This window comes from Vigna angularis, chromosome 5 (genome assembly GCF_016808095.1).
Source record: "Vigna angularis cultivar LongXiaoDou No.4 chromosome 5, ASM1680809v1, whole genome shotgun sequence".
In the NCBI taxonomy this organism is placed as follows: domain Eukaryota; kingdom Viridiplantae; phylum Streptophyta; class Magnoliopsida; order Fabales; family Fabaceae; genus Vigna; species Vigna angularis.
Genome location: NC_068974.1, coordinates 23,804,828 through 23,820,801, shown reverse-complemented (window position 1 = coordinate 23,820,801; position 15,974 = coordinate 23,804,828). Strand labels below are relative to the sequence as shown.

The window sequence follows — 15,974 nt, the reverse complement described above, 5'->3', positions numbered from 1 at the left end:
TTTGTAAATGAATAATTTTTAGAGTCTTACCAAACTTGAAAAGTAAAAAACCAGCATATGTAGCTTAATTTTGACATTTCATATATTCAAAACTCATTTTCAAATTTGTATGAACTAATATAAACTAAAGTTATCACAAGTAAAAACCTAAAAAAAATGGAATGAAGAAAGAGTTGTCATTTTGTCAATCCTTACTATGTATGTTAGTAGTAGTGTTATAAGTAATAGTGAATGATGTTATAGTGTATACTGAATAATTATTATTTTTGGTTGAAAAGTTTTTTGAACACTCCTTGGAACTCTTATTTCAAGGAAAAAACATTAAAAGCCCTTACCTCGGGTTCGTCTGAAGTTTAAAAATTATTTCAAAAGTCAGTTGTTGCATATCTTTAAACTATCATAACTTTTACTTCAATTGACAGATTTGACAATATTATATATCTATTTCGGATAGAAAAATATTTTCAATCACGTGGTAGCCCTCATAGTAGGTTGTTCCTTCTATATTTTCAAAAAAAGTCTATTTTCTATTTTTCTTCAATTTTATTTTTTGTGTTTTTTAACTTTGTAAAAATATTTCACATACTTAAACTTTTTGTGGGGATTTCTCATATTTTATTTTTGTGCTTTGAACAAATTTTCAGGTCATTTGAAGTTCATTTGAATATACTCTCAGTTTTATCCTAAGTTTGGATGTATATGGTGCATGAACAACAAACAAGTTTAAAATATCAACAGTATCAACCAAATTATAGCTCATAAAAAACGAAAACGAAAACAAAAGTTCATCAAAAACCCAAAATGAAACTAACCTTAAAAATCGGTTTGTTGCCGCCACTGAAAGACAAAAGAGAATGCGCCTATACTCCAAAGAATACATGTGCATGAAACCAATTGATCAAAACAAAAGAAAATCATACTTAAAGTAGTTAATCAACGTGTATTTGTGTAAAATGAAAGAAATATTACATAAGCTAGTCGCTGAAAGCTTCGTTCCAAAAAGTTGTGCATAGAAAAAGGTTTCGCTCGCAAAGATAAAATGAATAAATTTCCACCCTCTCACCTAAAGTTTTAATGAATTCACTAACATATATCTTATAGCTTGAGGTCTGAAATTAGGGATTCTATGTCATATATGGGTACATTTTCACCTTAGCGTCAAATATTTTCATCAAATTTTTTCAATATGATGTCGTAAATTAAGAATTTCAACGTTTAATGATCATATGACGTCAAAAATTATAAATTCTAACGTTAAAATCCAACATATATTTACAAAAATGATTCCTGTCATTTTCTTTACATTGACTTCTTTTGTATTACAATGTTGAACGCGAGACATCAAAAGCCTAATTTTGTTATAAGGTAAGCGAATTTCTATTGAACCTCATAAATTCAATATATTTTGAATTTAATATAATAAAATTTATATCTAACAATTTAATTTCTCATATTAATCACATTCACTTATTTGAATGGTTGGCTAATTTGATTACATTTTCTTATTACAAATTTATATTAAATTAATTTTTTATTAAAAGAAATTATTATATTTAAATAAATAAAATAACTATAATGAATTTTTTACTTAAAAAATGATATGTATATTTTTAATAATATTTATTATAATAAACTATGATATTATATAAGTTATTATTAAATTTTAACAAAACAATATCATATTAAAATTATAATTTAAAATTTAAAATATATTTACAAATTTAATATTATCTGTTTATCTTATCTGACTTTATATTCAACTTTGTATTCGGTTTTTCACAGCCCTAATGGAAGAGTTGATTCACGTGCAAAAGACATTGTTGTGGTGTTATAATGTTGCTTTTCCGTTGCTGTTATATTAAGTTTAGTCAGCAGCAAAAACGTTTTTTCGATTGTATGGATAAAGACAATGATTATGTTGTGTAGTTGGTGAAAGAATATTCTAGTATCATATCCTAAATTCTTCTAGAGAAGATTCTTTAAGCTCAACTATACAATTTGATAACTGAGAAACAATCCTTATATATCCTTTAAAAGATTTGTTAGGAAGAAACAATCTATGGGCTGTGTGCATGCATCAGGTTCCACTTATTTTTAGTATTTGTTTAATCATTATCACTTTTTTGACGTAACAATTTTCTACTTAAGGTACACTTCAAATAAAAGTATGAGAATATATATATATATATATATATATATATATATATATATATATATATATATATATATATATATATATATATATATATATATATATATATATATATATATATATATATATATATATATATAGGGGTGGACAAATCAAATTAAACTGCACTGCACTACTAAAAACTGTATTGAATTAAAAATTAGTTCAGAAAAACTAAACTGCACTAAAAAATAGTTCAGAAAAACTGAACTGAACTGCTTTTGTTTTATTAAACTGTATTGAACTGAACTATACTTAACTGTACTAAACTACACTATAAACTGAACTACTAACTATACTAATTTTGAACTGAATTATACTAATTTTAACCAAGAACTACACTAACTATACAACACTAACAACTACAACACTAACTAGTAAAATTGCATTAATAAAACTGCACTTCATCCTATAAATTAAACATGAGAAGAGCATCATTAATAAAAATCAAAGAACATATCATAAATCAATCTTGACGAGTACATATAATATAATGCTAAATAAAATTTACAAACTGAAAATAAGTCTTTATAAACTCTTCAATACAAAATAGAACTTCAAAACTCCAGCACATAATCCTTTTCTAAAGACAAAAGGTATTAACACGCCATCACATGTATCATAAAGCAGTAACCAACAAGATTAACCTGTCTCAACAAGACTAACAATATTCTGTGTGTAGCTTCATGCATTTCATTGTCACGTGCAGCAACAAAAGAATCAATCTGTATCCAAAAATGTAAAAACACAAACAATACATAAAGTAGTTTTCTAGAAAATCAACAAGTGAAACAAAGCAACTCTATATCAACATTCCTCGTTTTGTTACCTCATCCAGAAATATAATAGCACCATTTAGAAGATTGTTTGCAAGCGAAAACACTTTCCCTAGAAGACGTTCACTTTTACCATAGAACTCAGACATTATTGCCTCAAGTGGAACATATAGTAAAGGGACACCCTGCTAAATCAAGTTCACCGATTTCAGTTCACTCTATATTTACCCCTCATAATTAATACCATATTGTAGATAATGAAGAACCATATGCATAGTTATTATTGCCCTTTATGTGATCATATTGAATACAACTCTTTACACATGAGCTCAGACGTTTTATAGCTGTTTTCAGTTAACCAGATAACATGAAAAAGGTTATATTCAGTTATGGTTAACTTAATTTACAACCAGTTAATTTGATCAGCCCTACCCTGCCCAAAACACCAGCCCAAATCAAAGATGGAGGTACAATTTTATCAATCTATTTCCCTTACCCCCAGAATTACAGCTGGCAAGAAGGCCAGCTCTTCCCCTGTACCCAAATAGTAACTCTATTTCAATTAACAAAAGGAGTCCTTGCAGCCATAGTTGCAAAAAGAAGAGGTATTTACAACTATTGAAGCAAGTCTCTTTGAAGCACCTAGACTCATCAAATGAATTCGTTCTTCACTGTGACCACAACATTCTTAAAGCATAGCTCTGAAATAAAAAAATAATTCTACAGAAAATCACAATCAACAGTGTAGCTTTGAAGCTTACAGAACAGACATACAAACCAAACTGTGTAGAATGAAAACATGCACAAAAAAAGTTAGGATATATAGTAATATTAATCAACAGTAGTCAATACATGGTAGAGCTTTCCCAATCAAAAACACAAGATCAATTGAGCAACAGTTTGAAATGACAAGTTAAAAAGGTGTTATATTGTACTCACAAAATCAACTCCGATGGTGCTTATGTAGCTTTCAATGTATGAATCATCCTGTAGCAAAGCATTGAAAAACAATATTGAGCATTTGTGTACTGTTTCCAAGACAAAACAACATGAAAAACAAAGCATTAAGGTTATAATCTTACGCACATGTACTTTAGATAACTAACAAATTGTGACAAAACTTCAATCATCCAAATTAATAGCAACACTTGAAGGTCCCACTTCATCTTGAGAGGTTATCTCTACAAAAATAAAATAAAATATTTCATAATTTTTTAACACTTAAAATATAAATTAAAAAGTATATAAATTTGTCATATAATCTTACCTTGCTCAAATTTATCAAGTTCTTTAGGATCCTCATCAAAAAGTATAGAGAAAGGTGTTCCTTTTAACCAATCTTGTGTGCAAACAAGCACTTCCACTATTTTAGGCGTTAGGCAACTACGATAAGGACTAACCACTCTTCCTCCTGTACTGAATGCATACTCTGATGCTAGGTAGAGATAGGAATGGCTAACACTCTCGAGCCATGTTGGCAAGGATAGGAAATCTAGTCGAGTTGACTTTCCACCAATGTAAAATATCAAGCTCAACTGACTTCATATAAGGTTCAAGATCCTCTCTCAAGTATTTATCAAGCTCTGATATATAATCAAATCTACGTCCTGTAGCTTTTAGGTAGAAACTCATGCCATGAGGATCATCATCATCATCATCTAGTTGAGATTCTTGTTGGCTACTTTGAGAACCCTCCTCAATACCTTGGTATTGTTCATAAAGTGTTTTTAAAGATGACAATAATTTTGATTTCAATTCACTAGCCATACTAGATTCAAAGTGGTTTATTTAGCCGATCTAATTTCTTTTTCAATACTTCTATTTTTAAATTGGATCAATATGTTGCTGCAGTGTATAATCAAATGACCTTTAATGAGATTCACTTTGTTTAAAGCTTACCACACTCATTTTTGAAATTGAGCTAGTTTTTAATATGTTAATATGCACAATCTGAAGGGATGGTAACAACACCATAAAGACTGATGCTGCACATTAATGATTTAATTCAATATTTTGTATTCCCATCTGTTTTCATGTATATATCAAGAATAGACTAGATGAGTATAAGATAGGGATATTTTGATATCAAATAGAGGTTTTAATCATGCTTTTGGATACCTAAAGCAAGAAACAATGTAAATATTTTTTGTATAAAGGTTGCGGCACCCAATTGTTCCAATATATATATATATATATATATATATATATATATATATATATATATATATATATATATATGCTGATAAAAAAAACATATGTACCATGGATGTTAACTTTGACACAACACAACCAAAGTTAAAACTAACAGCAAATAAGTGGAAGGTAATTCAAAGGTTTAGTAAAGTTATGCCTATTGATTTATCATATCTAGAACATAAATAATCATAATATTTTGTCCAAAAAAAAGATGTACTAACACCATTTTGTTTATACTCGGCTGAAAATATTCATGTTTTAGCTTTGAACCGTGAGGTGAGAATAAGTGTATTTCTGCAACAATTTGTTATTTTGTCTCTATTTTATCATATGCTTATCTCCTAAACAACATAACCCATCATATTAAACTCCCTAGACCATTTATTATAATAGTAAAATACTCATGCATATCTGCATCAAAAGATGCTCACACGTTGCAGCTTGGAATTCATATCCAAACAGGTAATGCTAACACAGTTTATGATAGCTCTCAATGTGAATCCAGCAGGGTCGTGTCTTGTATATTATGCCCACAGATTCTGTGGCTACTTTCTCTATCTCGTGATCCAACAGGGACACAACCATACCATTTCTTGTATTCTCATACAGATAAAAAAACAAACATTCAATTAAATAAAACAGTAGCTACGAGATGAAAATTTAGTGGTTACATACAGCAGTCATACCAGATGGTAACAATCAACACAGAGAAAAAATATTGGGAGAGCATGGATTCCATCTGTCAAAAGCTAAACGAAGACACAAATATGCCAAGGTAAAAAAATGCTGAAAATCACTTCGAACAATGCGACTAGGGTTCACACCAAAAGTTCACAGCAGCCTGGTAAACTCACCTTTGACGAGGGCGAGTCTTCGACAACAGTTTGGCGATGGCAGAGTGCGGCAAAGCCTTCAACAGTGGCAAGTCTTCGACGACGGCAAGTCTTTGACTACAGAGAGTCTTCAACGGCAACGAACCTTTGAGAACCTTCAACGGCGGCGAGCGAACCTTTGACGAACAGGAAGTAACGAGAGGACGGCGAGTCTTTGACTACAGCAAGTCGGCAACGAACCTTCAAAAACCTTCAACGGCGGCAAGCGAAAACTGTGATGGAGAAAGGGAAAAGAAAACCTAATTTTGAGAGAAATTGTGATTGAGAAAAAGAATTGGGAAACTGAAACACAGTTAACTGGTTAACTATACTAGAATAAAAACAGTTCAGTATTTTTAAACTGAACTATTAATAAGTATAATTAGTTTTAAGTAAAATTAGTTTAAGTTTTTTAAGTTTAAAACAGTACAAATAAACTATAGTTTAAGTTTTTTTAATTAACTATGTCCAACCATATATATATATATATATATATATATATATATATATATATATATATATATATATATGGTTGGGCATAGTTATGACGTTCGTTTTTAATTTAGTAGTCTTTTTGTAAGGTCGTTCGGCCTTAACCGTACGTCCTATCTTTTGTAAGAACTGAGCTGTAATATTATTATATGTGATCATTCTATTATATGGTTTTACACTGTATTTTTGGGATGTTACAACTTGAAATTAAATTTTAATTCAATAACATTAATTAAATTTTAAATTTTAAATTTTTATTCTAATTATCTTTTAATTTAATTTAATTTAATTTAATTTTTAATTTTTTAGAATGGATCAAAATATTGACCCAAGAATATCGAGTTAAAATAATTATGGTCTTCTAAAAAACAATCAGACTAACCTAATACAAATTTTTTAATTGTTCACTAAACCAAACTAAGCCAATCCGTTTGAAAGTTCTAGTTAACACTACATCAAATTATTATGTAATTTTAAAATACAGTGTAATGATTGTTTTCAAATTTTCAATTATTGGGATGTAAAAATTTTGAGTACGAAGAAAATGCTTGAAAATTCTGTACCACCAAATTATTGAGAGATTACCTTTTTTGCATTCAATAGGATGATATTTGTTTGGTAAAATAGAAACCAATATATATTTCTTGTCTAAACGTGAAGCCGGAAGTGTTTCAAAATTTGAATACAGAAAAGGAAACAAGTCCCGCAAAATATGTGTTGTTTTGTAGTCTCATTGACTTCATCAACTTTATATCTTATCACTAGCTAAGAATTTTGCACCGATTATTTTAGAAATTATATTTTATTTATTTAATTAAAATATATTTAGATGAGAAAAATAATTAAGATTTTAGGTTTTGATTTATAAACAAAGTCTATTCTAATTTTATATTTGTTTTTTTAACCAAAGTCTATCTTTATATATTTTTTTTAAAAAATTATTGTTTCTATTTCTTTTTGTCCTTACATATTTTTTATTTTAAAACCACGGGTTCTACATGTTTCTTACCAACAAATAGAGTCATCACCACCATCTTTCCTTCCTACACATTAAATAAAAGACATTAAAAAAAATACTTGATTGAGAAGAAATTATTATAAAACACAAAAAAAAGCAAGACAAGAGAACGAACCTCTAATAGTTTTAATGGGAAGGAAAATGAGGCTCGTAGTGATGACGCGACGACACATTTCGTGTTGGCTACAAGGAAGGAAAAGGAGAAGAGTAGAGGAGTGACAATGAAAGTGACAACATGATTCTCGTTTGATGACGAGGAAGGAAGTAGAGTGACTCTTATAGTGGAGAAGTGATGCAATAAGGAAAATGGAAAAGTTTTGGTAGGAATGTAATTTTAACCTTAGTAGATAAATAGACTTCGATTATTTAAAGAACTAAAGCCTATAATTATGCAAATATTTTCAAAAATGCCACTAGTGAAATTTTTGAAATTATTTGTAAATCTATAGACTTTGATTCTTTAAACTTTGAAACCTATAGTTGTGCAAATATATGTCACACTATTTTCACGAATCAAATATGTTTTCTATACATCACAATAATCTCTACTTTACATTAACGATCAAGGTAGTTAAAACATAGTGTTTTCTACCTAATCCCCGTCGATACGACCTTTGTTATATCACAAACTACCTAGTATACTTGGTGGTATACTTAGATTGTTGCATGAAAACCCAACACTAAACCATGTGTCTTCAAATACCTAGGGTTTAGAAGACTTCCTAAAGCATTTCTTTTGAAGTTTGAGGGGAAGGTGAGTCTTGATGGGGGAGATCAATGGTTGAAGGATCTTGAGAGGGTTTTTAATTTAAATTAGTGCCCTAAATAAAATAAAATATCTTATGCCAGCTATATGTTATTTGGGGAAGCTGAGCATCGATAGGCAAGTGTGAAGATGATGATGGAAGAGAGTGGTAAACTAATCATATAGAACAATTTTAAAGTTAAGCTTCTAGAAAAGTATTTTCCTAATAGTGTTTGGTATGCCAAAGAATTGGACTGTAATTGGTGCAAGAATTAATGACAATGGCTTAGTATGCCAAGAAATTTGAACATGCAAAAATGCAAAACTTTAAAAATGGTCCTAAACAAGAGATAAAGGAGATGATTGTTTCTATGACCACTAGGGAGTTCTAGGCTATGGTTGAGAAAACAAGGATGATAGAGAAGTTGAAGGAAGAAAGTTGGATGTTGAGGTATCGATAAGAGGTCCTTGTGTGAGTATGCCCAAGGATGGAGACAAGAAGAAGACTTACTCTATACCACTAAACCAAATGTGTGGGACATCTTCTTCTCATCCATAATAGTAATAGGTTAGAAGGGTACAATGTTTTATAGTCATGAACCTCATTTGAGGAGAGATTGTCCTCAATTCTGAAGTTCTTTGAGATGCTACATCTAGGAGAGAAAGGCAGCTAGAAGAGTTTATGCCTTATCTAGAGCGAAATCCGCAAAATTAGGTAATTTGATTCTTAGTGTGTGTTTAATAGCTAATAGGTGTTTGAGGGTATTATATGATTCTAGAGCGACACACTCCTTTTTGTCAAGTGTTTGTGTGGAATAGTTAAAAACTACAATTTGATCAACTGTAGCCTCTGGTCAAGTGTCTACCTCAAGATTTTACTCTAAATGTACTGTGGTAGAGGGACACAAATTAAAAGTTAATCCTACCTCTACAAGAGTTACATGTTATCTTAAGGATAGGTTGAACTTGTGATTTTATATGAACTATATGGAATGAGAAGGGAGTGATTCCTAAGGTAGGAATACTACTATATGTGGTGATGTGTGAAGTGCATTGACATTGGAGTTGAAAGAAAATTATCCTGACTCTACTAATATTGAACTCACGAGAGAAAGATACTTAGTTGTGAGAGTGGAAGGAGTTTCTTACCTATAGATTTGATTGGAGATTAAATCTCATAGATATAGAATTTACCTTATCATAGCCTGTGAGAGGAGTGTTGCTTGATCATTATATCATTATAAGTAAGGGTGAGTTATGACAAGTGTAAGGTTTCAAATTCTACTCAATATATTAGTTCTCCAAAGGTTGAATTAGAAATTGATCGGTATATAAAATAGCCATGAAAACTATTGTATATGTGATATTCTTTAGGTTTTGATGATTAAGTGTGATGTATGGAATGTGAAAAGATGTTTGATTCTTAAAATTTAGTATTTAAAACTAATAGTATAATTTAAACTTACTCTAGTTTATCCAGTGTATTTTGTTGTAGTTTTGGTATCCGCTTATTATGATTGTGTGTTTCACATAAACATATAATAATGCAAAAGGATGAGAGGAGTAAATTGAGATTTGATATTACATCCAAATCTATAGTATAAATATGTTATGTAATAGTTAGTTTTTTATTTATTTTAAAATACTATTCTAGAATGTTTTTCATATGAATGATTGTACATTATATAGTTATCTACCTACTTATAGTGTGCTTGATGCGATTATGAGTCACCTATTTAATAGCAATTATCTACTATAATTGGGTAGTTATATTAAAAGAACAAGAAATAAAATTAGAGAAAATATGATTGTTAAATACTTGTATTATATTTTAAAATATTTACATATAATCTCACTTTATTTTATTTCAACCCCCTCATAATCTACTCTGACCAGCGACGAGTAACGAGAGATTTCAAAAATCATTAGACTAGTGCTTAATAGAAATAACCACACTTGTAATCCCAATCTTTATATATATATATATATATATATATATATATATATATATATATATATATTTTGGCTACTGAAGTATAGAGAATAAAATATATTAATAACAATTTATTACATAATCAATTATTCATATTAGAAAATTTATTAAAAAAAACTGAGAGGATAAAGAGTACAAGAGTTTCCAACCCTTACGACACCATCAACCTTAACAAAATATCTACCGTTACGATAAATACTCTAATCCAAACAATATTCTATGATATGACTGCTTGCTCCTAGATAAAACAAAACATCACCTTCCCATCTCCATAAAGTATCTATGTTGTTCCTTAACATCAAAGATTGTTCCAGCATATCAATGATTAACACTTGTCACCCAATCATCATTTGATTCTTTATATTGTTATGCAATATAAACTCTCTTCTTTATTTTTCTTTCTTTGATCATATGGGTTACCAAAACTAAATTTCCTGTTTTTTAGGGTTTTCCTAAGATCATCTTACTTTTCAGGTGAACTTGCCATATCCGTGGGATTTAAGGCCAATGTTCTGCATTTCTCATGTTTTGTTACTCATTTCAGCAATACCTTTCACTGCACTCGTTAGTTTGATTTAGTTATGCTGAACGTAGCAATTTAAATGGAAATAGCAGACAAGACAAAGGAATTGCATCACTGCTTTGAACTTAACTTTCTTTTATTTTATCCTTGTATTGCTATAAATCATCCACTAGTACTAATTTTACTTTAATTAGTGTTGCAGCATATACAATGAGGAATTGTTAAATGGGAATTAAACTCATGAGATTCATTGAGATGCTATGGATGAATTAATTACATGGGAATGGATGGTATAAGGAAAATAATGGTCACTATTCCTTGGTGGAAGCTGCTTCTGGAAGTTTGAATGTGGGAGGCTTATCAACACCCCTTCTTGAGTATTCCCTCCATCTTCTAGCAGCAGCAGCAGCCCTCTTTGCCCTTTCTTTGATTTCCTCCTCTGCATAATGGTTAACATTTTCAAGACTGTAACTGTCATGAACAGTATAACCTTCACAAATAATACTGAGAAATTGAATTTAATTGGAATTCAATACTAATTTATATGTTCACCTGTCATCAAATCATAGATTGCCAGTGTTAAAGATGTTTAACTTTTTAATAACCACTTTAATGTTTCATCTAGAAAGTTTTCTGATTGATTGACATTGTGAAGTTGTTAATAGCTACTAGCTAGTAAGGTTAGAAGCTGTAAATTTCCATCCACTAATAAGGAATTGCTGAAATAAAGTTCTGAAACAAAACAACTGAATAAGGAAAGCATTGGTAGATAAGAGTTATATATAATATCCAATAATATGTGTAGAAACCTTGTGTAATTTCATGTCCAGTACCTGAACTTAAGTCTTTTTGTTTGCCCCAAAGGTTGTTCCAGAATATTTCTGCTTCAGCAGAACCTTTCTCCTTCATCATTCTCAATTTTGCTTGTTCCTGCAAAAACACTCATCAATATCTAGTTGTTCAGAAAAGAATATTTATGGTGTGAAACTAACAAAGAATCACAATTTTCTCTACCGAGAAAGAGACATTGCAGATGGTGTGAAATACTTTCGTCAAATGACACTTTCTATCTTTTAAGAAATAGATGAATGTCAGGAAAATTTCTTAAGAGAGCAAACTAATGTCAGCCAGCTTTTCAGTGATCAAAATGTTACTTTGCTTTCACTAGTGGAAAAATGACTTTTTATAACGTACAAAAATGACATTTTATATCGTAGTTACTGGGGATATAGTTCTGGGCGATATAGTAAGTCTGCACATTTTATAACGTAGCAAAAATTTACGTTATAGGTTTTCAACTTATTTACAAGTTTGCTACCGCTTTTCATATTATAACTGATTTTCAGAACTACGTTATAATATGTCTTAAACTTATTTACAAATTTGCCACCGCGTCTCATATTATAACTGATTTAAAAAACTACGTTATAATATCTCCCTATTATGATAGATAATTTTTGTCCGTTATAATAGGTTTGTTATAAAATGTAATTTTTCTACTAGAATTTGATTTTTAATACCACAAGAACCTACACTTTCCAGAGGTTAACTGGACAAATCAGTGATAATTTCTATACAAATAACAGCATGCAAATAAGTGATTCCCCACTAAACTATGAAAAGAAGGTGATTGAGAGTGAGTTGTTACCAGGACTTTTGCCTGCCTCTTTTCCCATCGCGAACTTGCCTGTCATTTAGTATGTTTAAATTGTGTTAAGGGAAAAAAATACACAAATAGTACATTATATATATGCTAAAAAACTACCATCTTAAGCATAGTGATTAAAAGATTTTCATCAATAATTCTGCTACGAAATATTCTGAAAAAATGCTTTCTTCAGCCATGTTTTCAAGACTTTTTTTAACCATTGTTTCAGAAGTCGGAAATTATCAGCCATGAGGTGGGGCATGAAGAAGATGATGATTTCAACCTGATTTTAAACCAAGAATTTGGAAGAAAATCTCTAAACATTTAAATAACCCAGTAGAGTTATTCTTACCATTCTGAAAACATCAGTTGATGCTGATCCCATTCCTGAAAGCATCAGGGCAACCTGTTCATATTTCTCTGCTCAGTAGATGGATTAATGGTACACAAAAAGCTTAACTAGAGCATGAACATATTTTGCTAATCCTGAATCATTTGGATTTGGTGATGGGATTACCATTTTGTATAAAAAGAGCTACCTTGTTTTACCCCATGGGTTATCTAAAAGATTAAACTTTCAGTTTACAAAAAGAGCATGATCATTACTATAAGACACAAACTGCATGTTTGTTTTTTTTTCAAAATTCACATAGGTAAATTGAGGCTTAAACAATTGACCAGAAACGATCAAGAAATATTAAGGTTTGAAAACTTAAAACCATATGCTGCTTGGTTAAAACTGTTTCTGATATATCAGTAGCCATCTAACAGAAGAAAAATAAGAAGTAACCACAATATATAATAAGAATATAGACTACAAAGACAAAAGGATCCAGAAGAAGCAGACTTTGTAAATTTTCTTACATTGACTCTTTCGACACGGCGCATTTCGTCTTCAAGCAACGATAGTTGTGCAGCTGATGTCCAATGAATGCAGTCAACAGGGCTAAAACACAAAAAGTTATTGTTAAATTATTATCTGAAATCTCCATTAGCCTAGTAAGTTCACAAGCAGTGCTTTTGTCATAGCACTGGTCTGAAAACTCAAGTACTTCATGGTAAAACTGGAGATTTAAAGAGTTAAATATGTTTTAATCCATGTTATAGAACTGATATATTCAACTATACACTAGATATACTTCTTTATTGAACACTGACTATTTCCTTATTAATGTGACAGGAAAAGATAGCCCAGAACACAATTGTATGTTTGTAGTAGATACCACTGTGGTATTCCGGGAGAACTTTCTCTCAGCCCTTCCCAATAATTTTCCCAAAAAAAACAGAACAGACAAAACTTATATATGTCTGTTACAGGTATAACCTCTAATTATTTCAATTGTCTGCTTTTCTCACTCTTTTGTATACAATACCATATCTATCAGACACGAATTAAGAATTCATCCCTGTTTGAAACTTGGATATATTTTGATTCTCAAACTTTAAAACTGAATTGATATTGTCCTTTTAGTCCAATTACTTTAAACTTTTTTGACTTATCAAACCTATTTCCTAACTGAATTTGAAGCGAGAACGTGTCAAACGGTGTAAACAACTTAAATTTACGAAACATGTTTGACATGTTAAAAATATTTAACGTAATTAGGTTAAAATGACTACATCCATTCATTTTTAAGGTTTGAGGACCAAAATGTATCAAAGTTTCAGACAAAGACGAAGTCCAATTTTGCGTCAAATTTTAGATACTAAAATCATATTTAACCCAAATATAAATTGCATTGAAACAATACTACAGTTTAAATAACATCTAATGTGTTTAAAATTAATCATGTTAATGGAAACTAGGGACACAAAAAGTGGGTGATATGAGCAAATAATGCTTATGGATTATACCAACTATCAATAGCCTGTTGAACTAAGTCAGGTTTCCCGCATTGGCTGTACACTCTGGCTCTCCCAAATTCTTCCTCTATTCCAAACACATCACAGGCCACATTGGCACAATTTTTGCAGCCTGTCAAGGATATCAAGTACAATTACACAACATGCCTTGGAATTGTTCTAGTTGAGGATCTAACAAATAAAATGAAGCAACATCTTGGCCTATCAACACATGAAGCATTGCAAATTTTAGATGTCAGTATTGTCTCTTTGGCTTTACCAACTCCTGCTAGACTAATAACAGTTTCAAATGCACAACAATATGAACATATAAGATAACATTATAGTTTCTAGAATGAGAAACAGTACCTATGCAGCTGAATTCATCAACAAAAACATGATCCTTTGGACTAGACTGATCCAGAAAAGGGTTAATGGAAGTCAAAGAATACCCATGAATTTCATCATAAATCATGCGCTGAATGGGATCACTGAGCACCTGCACTGAAATTATCAGTTTACTATATACATATACAAAACAAACTTGAATAACAGTTTTCACAAGATTTAAGCTTTCTAATATTCAAATGAAACGCACCCCATATACTTCATTGATGAACGTGCAGAAGTTGGTTGTCTCAGGATCATTGCCACTCAAATCTGGATGGCAAGCTTTCATGCAATTGTAGTAGGCCTTCTTGATTTGTGCAGGAGTGGCATCTGGAAGCTGGTGAAATGGAACAAACAACCAATCAGTTGAGTCCAATTTCGATGTATTATCATTAAATTTTTTGCTCTATCAACTAATAACAAATCATATTAGATAAAGCTATATAAAACTCAAAAAGAATATTTTTATTCATTTCACTATTATTTATATTTTTAGCAGAATAAAACAGATGAAAGATGAAAGTGTGATATACATTACCAGACCCAGAACTGCATAGTAGTCATCTGCAACAGTGTCACTGGTTGAAAACGATTTTTCCTCAGCAGCAACTCTTACCCTGCCACACCCTTTTCGTTTGCCATTGTGCGTCACAGAGTTCATGTGGGTTGCAGTTTTTGGCAGCATCCCCCATGAGCTTCTGGAACAAAATTTCTGCGATGGGTTATTCAGTTTGAGAGGTTCTGTGTACACTGGAGACAGTAACTTGGCCATTCAAAAGACCAATAAGAGAAACTTGTCCAGATGAAAGTTGGATTGAAGAGTTGAAACTAGAAATCAAATGACATAAAAAGATAAATTAAATTAATTAATAAATTGTTGATATTTTCTTTTTGTTGATAATTGGAGATTTTAAGTTCTAATTTTTAAGGAGGAAGAAATTTGGGTTGAGAATATCAGAGGCGGTGTTGCTGAAGTGGCATGTGACAACCAATGACATCCATAGAATTTGGTGGAACCTGAGATGAATCTAGGAGAGTGAAAAACGAATCCAAGCGGGTTTACGTGAGAAAGGCACGTGTCATCATGTGCACGCATGTGGTATCGTGTTGCCAGTTTTGTGTTCCACACCTCCTTAGAGCAAAAAGATCGATGCCATGGATATTTGTATTTTTAGTTTGTTTTAGGACTTTATATGCTTGATTACTATATTTTAACCTTTTTATGATTTAAACTACGCATTTATCAATTTTACAATTTTATTTTTATTTTTCACCCTAGAAAACTATG

The 15,974-nt window shown here is 30.7% G+C and overlaps 1 protein-coding gene and 1 long non-coding RNA gene across 2 annotated transcripts; both read right to left on the bottom strand.

Moving 5' to 3' along the window:
• Positions 1 to 3,923: 3,923 nt before the first annotated feature.
• Positions 3,924 to 4,385, bottom strand: LOC128196461 (uncharacterized). Its single transcript, XR_008248762.1, has 3 exons — positions 4,235 to 4,385; positions 4,054 to 4,148; positions 3,924 to 3,954 (listed from the first exon to the last, which is right to left on the bottom strand). It is a non-coding gene; the product is annotated as an uncharacterized LOC128196461 (long non-coding RNA).
• A 6,536-nt stretch (positions 4,386 to 10,921) lies between these two features.
• Positions 10,922 to 15,602, bottom strand: LOC108339860 (chaperone protein dnaJ C76, chloroplastic). The gene is made up of 9 exons (XM_017577079.2): positions 15,225 to 15,602; positions 14,895 to 15,023; positions 14,666 to 14,795; positions 14,309 to 14,429; positions 13,319 to 13,400; positions 12,807 to 12,860; positions 12,455 to 12,493; positions 11,640 to 11,736; positions 10,922 to 11,245 (listed from the first exon to the last, which is right to left on the bottom strand). Exons 1-9 carry the CDS (start codon positions 15,456 to 15,458, stop codon positions 11,118 to 11,120), a joined length of 1,014 nt encoding a protein of 337 aa, XP_017432568.1. The 5' UTR covers positions 15,459 to 15,602; the 3' UTR covers positions 10,922 to 11,117.
• Between the last annotated feature and the right edge of the window lie 372 nt (positions 15,603 to 15,974).

Coding starts and splice junctions, on each gene's coding strand:
- LOC108339860 (XM_017577079.2), bottom strand. CDS start 15,458: ATGGCCAAGTTACTGTCTCCAGTGTACACAGAACCTCTCAAACTGAAT. Junction 14,430..14,665: donor TGATGAATTCAGCTGCATAG/GTACTGTTTCTC, acceptor TATCCTTGACAG/GCTGCAAAAATTGTGCCAAT. Junction 11,737..12,454: donor AGAGGCAGGCAAAAGTCCTG/GTAACAACTCAC, acceptor GTGTTTTTGCAG/GAACAAGCAAAATTGAGAAT.